This window comes from Nyctibius grandis, chromosome 28 (assembly GCF_013368605.1).
Source record: "Nyctibius grandis isolate bNycGra1 chromosome 28, bNycGra1.pri, whole genome shotgun sequence".
NCBI lineage: Eukaryota > Metazoa > Chordata > Aves > Nyctibiiformes > Nyctibiidae > Nyctibius > Nyctibius grandis.
The window spans coordinates 3,074,564-3,087,654 of NC_090685.1; the positions used below are offsets into that span (position 1 = coordinate 3,074,564).

The 13,091-nt window shown below is 56.9% G+C and overlaps 1 protein-coding gene across 2 annotated transcripts; it reads left to right on the top strand.

Moving 5' to 3' along the window:
* The first annotated feature begins 1,284 nt into the window (after positions 1–1,284).
* Positions 1,285–13,015, top strand: GSS (glutathione synthetase). 2 transcript variants are annotated; one of them, XM_068419729.1, is made up of 13 exons: positions 1,285–1,303; positions 1,771–1,907; positions 3,217–3,362; positions 4,810–4,885; positions 5,441–5,580; positions 5,736–5,852; positions 6,185–6,265; positions 7,465–7,542; positions 8,876–8,942; positions 9,589–9,783; positions 9,979–10,060; positions 10,390–10,579; positions 11,292–13,015. In XM_068419729.1, exons 2-13 carry the CDS (start codon positions 1,779–1,781, stop codon positions 11,413–11,415), a joined length of 1,425 nt encoding a protein of 474 aa, XP_068275830.1. In that variant the 5' UTR covers positions 1,285–1,303; positions 1,771–1,778; the 3' UTR covers positions 11,416–13,015. The 2 variants fall into 2 exon arrangements, with proteins under 2 accessions (XP_068275830.1, XP_068275829.1); XM_068419728.1 differs by lacking the exon at positions 1,285–1,303 and adding an exon at positions 1,451–1,617.
* The last annotated feature ends 76 nt before the right edge of the window (positions 13,016–13,091 follow it).

A 13,091-nucleotide genomic window follows, 5' to 3' on the forward strand; every position in this document is an offset into this window, starting at 1 on the left:
GTGAGTTAGGGCTGACAGTTCCTTTGTATATTTAAACAAAAAAAGTAGGAGGGATCTGGTTTGGATTTATTTACACATAAACACATTTTATCTGATCCTAATACAGACATGTTCCTGCAGAAATAACCCTCTTGATTTGTCACACTGCCATTTCAAGCCCTGTTGCTGGGAAATGAATGTCCTGCTACTATAGGAAACTGTTCTGAAAGCTGAGATTTACCAGATGTACTCGAGCGAGGAGGCACAGGACAGCTCCAGCCGTGGATCTGTCCGAAACCAGAGCAGAGAGCAACCCTATCGCCTGAGGAACCCAGAGCGAGTGAGTGTACACACACATCTAAAGTGCGAGAAAAATATCAGCTTGCAGCATGCTGCAGAGCATCCCAGAGACCGCCGAGGACTCGGGAGTGCCTCCCCACCACGGCACGGCCCACGGCCGGGGATGTCCCCCCGGGCGCGCTCAACAGCCTGTCTGGGAACAACGGGGGGACATCTGCGATGGGGGCTGGGCTGCAGCGAGGCACCCCCGGCCATCCCCTTTCCAGGTCCTGTGGGTGCAGTGCAGCGAAGGAACGTGGGCAATAAAGGTGTTGAAGAAACGGAAACCACGAAGATGTTCCCAGTATCGGCTCAGTTGGGTTCTTCGATTCCCAAAGCCAGGCCTGCAGCTCCTCTGTCCTCCCCATACACAGACCAGACACCATCTTGGCAAGCGCGGGCAATGGATCCATCCTGGAGAACACCCCCGGCGAGGCCCTGCCTGCTCCTCGGGCCGCGCGCACAGGCGAGGTTGGAGCCCGGCGCCCACCTCACCCCCTTGCTGGCCCTTCCCCAGGGGTCCCGGTGCCCACCACACACCGGGGCACCCTGGGCAGCCCCCCGAGCCTGTGCAGGGCCCTGGTGTTGTGTCCCCTCTGCGGGCGATGGCATCGTGACAGCTCTAACGACGCGGAGGGGCCAGCACGGAGCAGCACTGCCCCGGAAGCAGAGCGGGGTTTCACCAGCTGGAGCCGCCCCGCTGCGGGCCGGCGCCCCCCGCGCCCTCCAGCGTTGCTCCCGCCGGCCTGACGTCACGGCATGACGTCACTCCTCCCCGTGACGCACCACGCCCCCTCGCTCCAGGCACGCATGCGCGCTCCCAACCCCTCCCACCGCCGGTCAGCCGCTGGGGGCACGCGGCGGTGTCGCCCCCCCCACGCTGATAGGTCGGTTGCGCTGCCAATCCGTGTCTGGGGCGGGGAGAGGGGGAGAGCTGTCCAATGGCCTGGTGGTGGGCGGGGCGTGCCGGAACGGCGGGGAGCAGGTAGGGCCGGGGGCGGCGGGGGCTGGCGGGGCCGCTCCCCGCCGGGCAGGCCCGGGGCTGGGCCGGGCCCCGGCTGCCCCCGGGCGGCACTGCACAGACCCGTGCCCTGCGGCGCCGGGAGGGTCCCGCACGGGCCTTCCTGGGGCGAGCCGCGGCCTGGGGCCGTGGCAGCCCGCGGTGCCGGCTCCTGCGGCAGGGCTGGGCTCGGGTGCGCGGCCCTGCCCGGCCGGGGCAGGCCCCAGGCTCGGCGCGGGGTGTGGAGGTGCCTTTGCCCGGCGCGGGGCTCGTGTGCGGCCGCCACCGCGGGGCCTGAGGTGGGCAGCGAGGGCGGTGCTGAGCTCCGCGCGGCCCCGGCCCTCCCGGGCTGCCCGCCGCCATCCGCACCGGGCGGGCTGGGCCAGGCTGCCTGTGGGGAATGACGGTGGGGCTCTGGGGGGCAGGGGGTGACTTCTGCTGTGCCCCCGCAGCGCTGGCCATGGCTGCGCCGTGGGAAGACGTGCTGCGTGACGAGCCGGCCATCCGGGAGGCAGCCGCGGTGGCCGTGGACGCGGCGCTTCTGGAAGGTGTGCTGATGCGGACCGAAGGGCAGCCCAACGCCTCGGATGTAAGTGCCAGAGCGGAGTCATGGGACGTGTTCGATCCTGGCCAGGGTGTGAGTCAGCAGAGCGAGGGGAGCGTGGGGAGGAGCCCGCTGCCGTCCCTGCGTTTGCTGAGCCCTCGTCTATGCGTTGCTTTGCAGCGAGCACCCAGCTGCCTGGCTAAAGCACGACTGACCTGGGGGCTATAGCTCACACCCCACCCTGCTACTGAGTGCTTCTCCCTGTGAGACAGCCCTGCGGTACAGTGCCCCTTTTCCAAGGACAGGGATAGATCTGGAAAGGTTTGGAAAATTGCCGGGAGCCCTGCGTGTGTGTGGTGGTGGGAGTTCATCCATCTCCCACCCTCTCACCACCCCTATGATCCTTTGAACCAGGGGAGTGTCTCTCAGAGGGGCCCCTGTTTTTGATGTGCTCCCAGCTACAAGTCAGCCTTCGCCCCATGCCTGGGACGAGGCGGCGGGGACAGGGGTGGCTGATGTGTGGGATTACCTCTGGTGACTCTCTGACAGCTGGCTGGGGCAAGGGTGCTGATGAGGGGCACGGCCTGTTGGAGGGGGATGCCATGAGGGGCCTCAGAGGAGGAAGTACCCCTGTGCAAGAGGGGTGGGACATGGATGGGGACAGGTCCCCGAGGAGCGTGGGGGCAAGCAGGCAGCTGCACTGGGAGCTGGCAGAGGTACGAGGAGGGAGGTCTCCACCATGGGGCTGCTCCCTGATGTCAACCCTGTGGTCAGGTCAGGGCCCTGCGGGAACCTAGAAGGGTGAGAGGAAGAGGGAGCCTGGGAGGAGAAGCCAAACACACTGCCAGTGTCCCTTGTCTCGTGTAAAAATCAAGGTGAATGGGGAACTTCTCTTTGGTGTAATATTTTGGCTTTGAGAGTGGCCCTCTGCCTGAGCTGTGGGGTGAGCCGGGGGTCTGGTGTCACCCCCGGGACTCAGTGAGCACGGATCAAAGGAAGTGGCTCTGATGGCCAAAACCCAGGACTGGCAAATTCACCTTTTCTCTGAAACTGAGGTGTTTCAGAGACAGTGCTCTGCAGTTAAGGTGGAAACAGAGCATCCTTCAGAGGGAAGCACTCAGCCCAGCCTGAGCTCGGGAGCAGCTGCTCCTGCCTCCGCAGCGCCCCACAGACAGCTTGTAGAGCAAAGCCCGGCTCTCAGAAGTCAGGGGTCAGCAGGGTGGAGGCCATGTGTCTGTCCAGGGTGCACTGAGGAGGGCTGGGGGTAGCTTCAGCCTTCAGACAAGCAGAGGAGGCCCCTCTTTAGCCCCACTGCACAGACCTGACTGCTCTGCTGCTGCATCCTTGTTTGCAGGTGGTGAATTACGCTCCCTTCACGCTGCTCCCCTCCGCAGTACCAAGTGACCTTTTCGAGCAAGCGTATGCTGTTCAGCAAGATTTTAACCTGCTGGTGGATGCTATTAGTCAGAACAAAGAGTTCCTGGAGAGTACTCTGGCCAGGTAACTTTCTTGCATGTTGCATTTTAATGAAGTATTTTAAGTGCAAAGCATTTATCACCTTTCAGGCATTACTACTGTCCATCCATTCATGTCCTTCAAGCTGAGGTGGGCACTCCTGTCCTCTGCAGAAACTGTTTCCTTTGCTGCATTATTTGTCCTAAGATTCATTTCCATCAAGTCTCTGTTTGAGGCCTCCTTGGGCCTCAGAAGATGGGACATCTGGCCAGGAATTGACTCTCTGCAATGATCTTCAATTTTGCCAGTGATTCAAGCTTGTGAGTTCTTACTTGTGAGCTTGTTGGCCCTTGGGCCTTAAATTCAAATTGCTGGAGTCTTCTTTGAGCCCTGGATTTAGTTAGTCTTGTTTTGCATCTGCCTGTGGCTTTCCGATAACCACCAGCTCTGCTGCCTGCCCGCAGTTACGAAGAGAAGGTGTTTGTTCCTTCCTCCACACCTACCTCTGGTCAGTCACCCTGTGTCCCTTGGTTTCCCAGCCATGCTGGGAAGGTGACCCGCAAGCTCTGGGTGCTGGAGGACTGCTCAGCTCTGGCTCTTGAGCTCTGCTGGGTTTATCTGTGGCTGTTGCCCTGTGCTGGAGCGACTATCCCTGACTGTGGCCCCCCTAATCTGTAGGGCTGATGCTTCCACAAAACCCATTTCCCTTCCTGCTGCCCGTTCTGTGCTGCCTGTCTGCACAGGTGCTCGTGGCTCTCTGGCACCAGGACAGAGCAAAGACGACTCTTTTCCAGCATCCTTCTTGTTTTGCTAAAGCCTGACCCCTCAGAGCTGTTGTAATGCTTGCTCCTGTTCCAGAGCTGGCTGCAACCAGAGCTTGTGGGGGCATGCTTATACCTGTGGTTAAGGCACGCAGCGCCTGGGGCTTGTGTGCACTCGGTGCCTGCCCTGTGCTGCCTCCTGCACAGTGTCTCAGGGCAGCTCCTTAAAGGTGCTGCTCACAGTTGGCTCAGGGATTTGGGAGCCTGAAGAAAAGCCAGACCTGCTCTAGCAGGGCCATTGGAGCACTTGGCACCAAACTGCACGGGATTTGGGTGGGTTTGATGAAGCTTGTGAAGCTTCTTCTATGAACTGCATGTGCAGGCACAGAGGGACTTCGGATTTCTTTCCTGTAGCTGCAGAATTCTGCTGCATTTCTTTGCTTTTGCTTATCCCATCTCTCCACCCTGCAAATCAAAGTCTCCTCTGCACAGCGGTGCTTTTTGTAGAGCGGCTGTGCTGAGCGAACTGGATTTGTGTTACGCATTGTGGCCCTTGATGAAGAGTGCAGTCAGGGTGAGATGCTTAACGGTGCTGTAGGACTTGACTAGCCACAGCCCTGCTGTTTGTGCTGGAGAATGTCCCTGGTAAGGTTTTTTCCTGGAGAAGAATTAATTTTGTTGTTCCTCTGTGATGGTGTAAGGGGGCTGATCTGGTCTTTCTTTCTCTCTAGCACTATCAAGGCAGATGACTTCACAGCTCGACTGTTCAGAATCCACATGCAAGTTCTGGAGGAAGGCTTGGCTCAGGTACCTTGGCAGGAGACCCCAGCTGTCGAGAGGGTCTCCTCCTTTCGTGTTGTGGTGGGATTGCCTGGGCTCTGGCTGCAAGCTTGCTGCTGTGGGCTTTGAACTGTCCCATAGTCAGGCTGGTCTCTCCCTACTCTGCCATGTCTTGGTTACAGCCTGTGAGCTCAGGACCTTGCCCTGTTTGACAGTCACGCCCTTTGGTTAGCGCTGCTGGAAACAGTCAGGCCTTGACTGGGAGGGTTTAATGTGGTTTGTCTGTGTCCTCTGGGAGCCTTGGGAGAGTGCAAGGATGCGTGCTGTGTTGGGACCTGCGCCAAACAGGCTGTCCCCACAGAAGCTCCTTTACTCTCACAAGTGGTGCTGACTCCTCTGGAGTACTGAGGGTGCCTGTGGGCCCTGTGCAAGGGCCAAAGCACCCACGGACACGTCTTGCAGAGGTTTGTATCAAAGTGAAGGTGGCTGGATCTGCCCAAGGAGGATTTTGAAGCGAGGTCATCAAAGGGATTTGCAGTTAAAGGCAACAGGAGAACCCACTTCACCTCCCCTCTGTTTCAGTCTGTGTTTTTAGGCATAAACCGCTCTGATTACATGTTTGACTGTGGGGTGGATGGGACACCGGCTCTGAAGCAGATAGAAATAAACACCATTGCTGCCAGCTTCGGAGGCCTCACCTCCCGCACTGCGGCTGTCCACGGGTAAGGGAGCATCTCTGGCCCGTGCCGCCAGGCGCTGCAGCAGCTGTACTGCATGGCCTGCTGCGCTCTGTGTCTGCTGCGTGCCAGACTCCTGCTCCCTAGGTCCGCTTGGGGGCTGTTGTGGCATTTACAGCTTTTTTTTTGTTGTTCCACAGGCAGGTGTTGAAAGTGCTGGGAAAGTCTAAGGAGGCATCGCGCCTGCTGCCCAACAACCCGTCGAAAGGGCTTGCCTTGGGTATTGCCAAAGCCTGGGAGCTCTACGGCTCTCAAAGGTAAGGAGAGAGAAGGTGCTGGAGGCTGGGTTATCTTGTTGTCCCTGGGGATGCACGTGTTTGGTTTTGGAATTGGGGGAGGGACCCTAGAGGGGTTGTGTGGTTCAACACCCTGCACAGAGCTTGCTTTTCCTCCTGCCCTTGTGCTTATGCCCCACGCTGGTTTGGCGGTTACGCAGGATCAATACTGCTCTCTGTCTGCGTGCTGAGCCTTGGAAACCCTGGAGAAAACGAGCAGGAGCAGTGCAGGAAGCCTGAATCACAGAGATCGGTGATCCTGGGTGCATGTGGAGTGTTTCTGGGTTTAATGATGTCCTTGGTATCTCTTCCAGTGCTGTGGTGATGTTTCTGGTGGAGGAAGTCCAGAGGAACATTTTTGATCAGCGATGTGTAGAAAATGAGCTTTGGAACAGGTAAAGGTTGAATTTCCCTTGGATGGGAGAGGAAGGAGATGATAAAGTTTTGGAAAAGGGAAGCAGAGCAAACTGCTGCCAGATCATGGTGTTCCCCTCAAGGCAGCTTGTGGGGCGTCTCCATGCTCCAGCCCGCGTGGCGTGGCAGCGGGAGCATAGGAGCAGGCCAGGGAAAGATGGAGGTGTGCAGAGGCCATTTGCTTTTTCACTTTGTCACCTACTCGAGGATAAATTCAAAACACTTTGCAGTTTCTGGGACTGTGAGAGGACATGTCTTGGCATGTAACAGGGCAGCCTTCATCTTGGACTTAATCTCTGTGGCCTGTTAGGCAGTTCTCTTCAGCGTTCCTTCGGTGGCCTCCTGCCGAGCCTCAGCACCCACCTTTGTCTTCTCACTAACCTCCCAAAGCCTCTCACCACCTCTTTGCTGGAAACACCAGCAGCCATCAAAGCCTCTGGTTTCCAGGGCTGATTCCTTGCTGATTTTGTGGAGCTCAGAGCTGCACCAGTGGTAGCTTCGCTGCAGGCCAAGTCTCTTAGATGAGACAATAAGGAGCAGAGTGGGGTTAATGAGGGTCCTGCTTGATTGGGCACGGGGTATTTCATAAAAGCTTAATTAACAAAGCTTCAAACCTATTGTGAAAGATCTGGGCAAAGTAAGCAACAAGGCAGTGGAGCAAAGAACTGGGGAGGAGGAGGAGGTGTTTTGAGCAAGTCCAGCCCTGAGCCTGTGCTGGAGCAGCGAGAGGTGGAGCCGCTGTCTTCAGATCAGCAAGTGCACAGTGCCGCTGTGTGGAGGCCAGAGTGTGGGGTGTGGAGGAGGTAAAACATACAGGAAGCCACTCCTCTGGCTGCAGCCCTTGGCTTTGAAGCCAACAGTGAGTGAATCTGTCGTGTATGAATAAAAACCCCACAATATTCACTTCTCTTAGTAACACTTCAGGAGGTAAAAGGTGAGTATGGAGAAATCCAGGGTGTTTAGGCACGTGTTCTGCTTCCTACAGTATTTGGGCTGGAAACACAGGACAGGTGCTAAAAACAGGGACTGTCTGTGCCTGTAGGATTCCTCTGGCTCCCCAGTACAAAGGCTGAGGTTGTTTGTGAAGGAGCCTACAGATCCTCCTTGCTGGAGCCACCTGTGATGTCCAGCTCAAGTAACTGTGCCCAGCCTGGTGACTCTCCCACTCCTCTCTTAACAGGAACATCCGAGTCATCAGGAAGCGATTCAGAGATGTGTTTGAAAAAGGGTCTCTGGATGATGCCAAGAGGCTGTATGTGTGAGTATGAGCCAAGGTGCGCGTTCCTGGCTGTGCGTTGGGCACACAGGGCCGTAAAGGGGAATTTTCAGCCAAAGCTGGTGGTATGTTTTGAGTGTAAATAGTGACTTTCTGAGGAAGCAGTTCTCTTCCATGCTCCAAGCTGCTGCTGCTGCCCCTTAGAGATGAAATGATTTTGTTTTCACAGTGGTGAGGTTTTTGCATACACACATCAGTCCCTTACAGCTGGAAACATAATTTCCCTCCTTCAAGCTGCAACTTTCAGAGCTCTGCAGAGTCTTTACTTCCTCTACGTACATCTGCTATGAAAAGTCCTGGCTGTTTCAGAGGCTCCCACAAAGACATTTCCTGTTTACTGCTCCCGTGATGCTCTGCCAGTGGGAGCTGGGCTGGGTTCTTAGCACTAGTGGAGGAAGTGTTACAAGTCTTTATGCTATCTGTGGGGTTTGGATGCGCTCAGCATCTTGCCCGCTCCCTATGGAGGCCAGGACACGCGGGTCACGGGCTGCCAAGTGCTGGCAGTTGGTCCCAAGTGTGATGTTTGCCCTGTTTCCAGGGTAGTGTGCTTGGAGCTGTACAAGCCTAAAGGAAGATATGGCTTCGTGCCAAGGTTTTTTCTGTAGTTAGGCTAATTTTTCCATGGTTTGACCTTTGGTGCCTCTTCTGTGTTTAATTAACGAATGCATTTGTCATCACCAGACAGTTAAGGGGAAGGTGTATCCACTGTACTTCCTCCAGAGCATCCTCTCCTCTCACTGATGAATTTACAGTTACACTGCCTGGCTGCCAGCAGTCTCTCTGCTGCTTTCCCTGACCACGCACACCATTTGTGTGGCCAAAGCTTGGGTGTGTGGTGCTACAGGTATGACGGCCCTGCCCTGGCAGGATGTTTTGGTGCCTGGGCAGGTTGTTGAGTTGATGTCCTGCCTTGAATTGCTGCTGGAGAAGGACCCTGTTCCCTCCCAGCTTCAAGAATCTCCCAGACCTGGCTCCAGGTGGCAAAAGCTATTAAAAAATTAGGTTCTTAGCTCCCTGCTGGGCTGGGTGCCGGAGTTACTGAGACTTTGGTTAGTCAGGGTGCAGGCCGGGTGTCAGCTCCCTGTGTCTTGGGACAGGGCAAGTCAGCTGGGGCTCAGTGGGGAGGAGCCAGGGCTTGCAGCCCTCAGCTTTCTCCGGCAGAGCCAGCCAGGAGCAGAGCAGCCCGGGAGAGGGGGCAAAGGCTGTACCGGGCTGCCTGCCTGACCTCGTTACAGCCCCCTTGGTGCAGGGGGGTTCGGGCAGAGGCAGGCAGGCACTGGCCTGGTTCTGTGAATGCTTCTGGTTTCTGTTCCAGGGATGGCCAGGAGGTAGCAGTGGTGTACTACAGAGAGGGCTACGTGCCAAAGAACTACGACCAGCAGGTTGGTACTGACCGCTCTGCTCCAAGAAGCCACCCATGCCGTGGCCTTGCCCAGCGAGTTTGAAACACCCCGTGATCCCAGGGGCATCTGTCCTGTCCTGGGTGGGGCTAGTCCAGTCTGCTGTGGCTGGTAGCATTGGGAAGCTGTGAGTCCGCAGTGCACGTGGGTGTCCCTGGCACTCACACCGTAAGAAAAAAGAGGCTTCTCCAGTGACCACTCATGGTGACCTCATACCACAGCACTGCACTGCTTCTGTACAACATGGGTTAACACGGGTATTAGCACCTGCTTAAAGGGTTTAGACTCGATCTACAGATCACGCTCTGTCCTCTACTGGGACTATGAGGCTGCAGGTAATAATAATACAGAGCAGATCTTGCTGTTGTCTGGAGGTGGCAGCACTGGACAAGCTGGCGAGGGGGTGCAGGCAAAGGCAGTGGACTAACCTGGCTGTGCTGTTTCCAGAGGTGGGGAATCCACGTACGCATGTCTGCTTGTCTTCAGGCTGCTATTCTCACCCCTCATCCCTGCCAGGCAGGGAGGGAGGAGGCAAATCATATGTCAATAATGGAACAAAAAGGAGTGGAGAAAACTTTTTTTTTTTTTTCTTCCCCCCAACGGGATGGCTGCTCTCTTTCTGTCTCAGAACTGGGAGGCACGGCTGCTGCTGGAGAGATCGAGGGCAGTGAAGTGCCCCGACATTGCTACCCAACTCGCCGGCACCAAGAAGGTGCAGCAGGAGCTGAGCCGGCCAGGGACGCTGGAGAGGTTACTGCCCGGCCGCGCCGAGGCCGTCGCTCGAATAAGAGCAACGTTTGCTGGACTCTATTCCCTGGACATGGTGAGTGTGAGCGGGCTGGAGCAGGAGCAAACATGCAGGCACGTGCTTGGCCTGCGTGAGGTTTCTCTGTGGTTAAGAAGATGAGAGGGCTTTGTTGTGGTCCCTGGGGGACCCTGTTGATCCTGCTCGGAGGGGGTCTGTCGAGGAGCCCCTGCTCTTCCCTAACGCTTTGCTGTTGCCATCCTTTCCTGCCAGGGCGAAGAGGGTGACAAGATAGCTGCTACGGCCATCGCTGACCCCGACCGGTTTGTGCTGAAGCCGCAGCGAGAAGGTGGAGGTATGAGCTGGGCTGGGCCCGTGTGGGTTTTCGTTGGAGTTCATGCTGTATCAAGGAGAGGCAGTAGCTCTGTGACGGCTCCTGGTCGTGTGCTGAGGGATAAAAGGTGGGGTGGCTTGTAGCTTCCTGTAGCCATGGGGACTAGTCATGGCAGTAAGGTAGTGCTGCTCCTGGAGGAGCTCCCTAGCCCCCAGAGCTGGGGTATGGGGAGCTCAGGCAGCACGTGGGGAGACAAAGGCTGGGTCTGTTTGGGCTGCCGGGGCTGTGTAGCTGGGGCCAATGGCTTCTGCTGTGCTGGGAAGCGCTTGACTTGCTGGTTTTGTTGTCAGGGAACAACCTGTATGGAGAAGAGCTCAGGCAGGTTCTGGAGAAGATCAGAGACAGCCCTGAGAGAACCTCCTACATCTTGATGGATAAGATCAAACCACAGCCAGCAATGAATTACTTGCTGAGGGCTCACAGTCCCCTACAAGCATCCGAGTGCATCTCAGAGCTCGGTATTTTTGGTGTCTATGTCAGGTGAGAAATGCACTTGCGTTACGGGGTGGTTTCCTGCTCCAGGCAGCACTTGGGTTTGGAGCACTTGCCCCTGTGCTGTCGGAGCACAGCAGCAGGGCAGATGTCTCCGTGGAGGTGGAGGTACGTTCAGTCTCTGCCCCTGCCAGCAGCTCTTTGAGCACTGTGGTCACACTCTGGTACCTGCTGCCAAACGAGTAGTTGAGAAACTGCAGAGCTGGTGTAACAGCCATGTGGAACTGGTGTGTCTCATCCCCCATTTCTGGGAGCACTTCTCAGGTTCTGGATGCAGCCACGTGCTTTTCTGAAGCCCTGGCCATCCCAGAAGTATCCGAAGGCTTAATGTGGTGGTATTCAACCTGAAATAGCTGCTGCTTTTGTTTAAAACCCTCATAGGCCCACAGAAATGTTTCCACAGCTTATAAATTAAAGTCCTTAGACAATTTTAGAAACAACTGTCCTCTGGCAGGGTTCAGAACCTGACCCTGCCTGTGGGCAGAGCAATCAGACCCAAATGGCCCAGCTGAGAAAGGGCCCTGGCAGGCACAAAACGGGTGCAGTAGTGTTGTCTGGAGACACCTCTGCACTAGCCCCAGGGCTTTTACGTGCCAGTTACCTGCCCTGCACTGGGGCAGGGAACGTGGGTCAGATTGTCCAAGGTGAAATGCCGTAAGCTTTCTGCTCTGCAGGTGCTTAGTTGCCCTTTTGTTTGCAGACAGGGCAAGGAGATGGTGATGAACAAGGCCGCCGGCCACCTCCTGCGGACGAAGGCGATTGAGCACGCAGACGGCGGGGTGGCGGCTGGGGTGGCAGTGCTGGACACCCCTTACTTGGTGTGAGGAGGCGACAGCCCGTCCCTCCCACCTCGCTCTGCTGCCTGAAGAGCTGATCTGCCACAGCAGTGTTCTCCTGAGGGTGTGCTTACCGAGGTGGGACGTGTTGGGGACTGTGAGGAGGAACTGTGTGGACACAACTGCTCAGGCGTCCGTGTGCCAGCCCCAGCTTCCCTGTAATTCCCCTGCAGGAAGAAAGGACTCCCTTGCTCTGCCTGCTGAGGGGGCCCTGCCCTGGGCACATCCCAGCTACGCCCTCCCAGGACTGCCTTGGTCTGGGTGTTCCCTGGGGGGGTCTGGCCTGCGGGCAGGGGTAGGTACAGCAAAACTGAAGGGTGAACGTGCCACACCAGGCACGCGCTGTGTTCAGTTCGCGCTGTTCCCAGTTTCGTGCTCCTCAATGCTGCATTATTGCTGGAGACACAGAAACCCAAAGCCTGGGGAATGGGAGGAGAAAGGTGGATGTGCAAGGAACAGCCTCCAGCTGTGGGATTTGCAGCCTAGTGCCTTAGTGCTTTCCAGGTTAAAGAGGGGAGCCCAGCTCCATGTGCCCATGGCCCCTCCAACCCTCCTTCAGGTGCTGCTGCTGCCCTGATTTCTGCTTTGCCCTGGGCCTGAGGATCCTCAGACTTCCTGCACAAGGGACAGCTGCCCTGGTGTAATTTGCCCAAGGGCCTCTTGCTTTGCCTGTTTCCTGCTTTGCTGGTGTGGTTACTTAGCCCAGATAGTGCCTCTGTGCTACCCAAGGCAGGCAGCAGTGCAGAAGGCATCTGGTGTGCCAGGTGCTCCCCCTCGGAGGGCTGTACCTGCTCCTCTTGGCTCCTGCAGCCTTGTCCAACAGCTCCCCAGGGGCTGGCGTAAGAATCACTAATGATGAGGGCAGATCCCCGTGTGATGGTTAATTGGAGCCTTGTGGCACAGCCAGTGTGTCGCTAAACCCTTAATCCCCAAGGGCTTGTGCCAGTGCATCATCCTGCAAGTCATGCACCATCTCCCGTGGCACATACAGCCCAAGAATGGGGTCGGGGACCCCCCACCTCGGTAATGGTCCTGGGGAGTGGTGGGCTGAGACTGGGAGCTTTGTGGCGAGGAAGCAAAAGAAGTGCAGGAGAGGCTGAGTGGGCACAGCCCCAGCTGCCAAGGGCTCCACTCTGGGACCAGCACCAGCGGATGGTGAGACGTGTCTCCCTCCAAGTCATGAATTGGGGAACAGGGCAGCAGCAGAGGGGTGCAGGCTCTCCTTCCCCAGGTCTTTTGCCTCTTCCTCCTCAGCCAAGCAGTTGGGGAGACGAGACAATGCACGTTTCTGGCGGTGCCCTGGTAAAGCAGCCAGGCAGCCTCAGCTCTACCCTTAGTGACAGCAGAGAGATGCAGGGTAAGGCCAGGTTTCCTGAGGGATGACCATGCTGCTGGACAGCCCTGCACCCTGCCGGGCGCACCGCTGCTGGTGCTGTGCCGTGGTGCTGCGTGCTTCAATCACCTTTCACCTTGGGAAGGGTTCAGTTCTGTAAGTGTGACTGGTTCTGTGATTCCTGGGTGGTTGGTTTGTTGAGGGGGGTGTTGATTACCCCCAGTCAGAGATTAAAAAACCTATGTGCAATCTGAACGCTGTCCTTGTGCCAGTTTGTGCCACACAGCTTCTGCTCTGGTTGCTGTGAGGCTGTCCAGTGCCGTGTTGATGT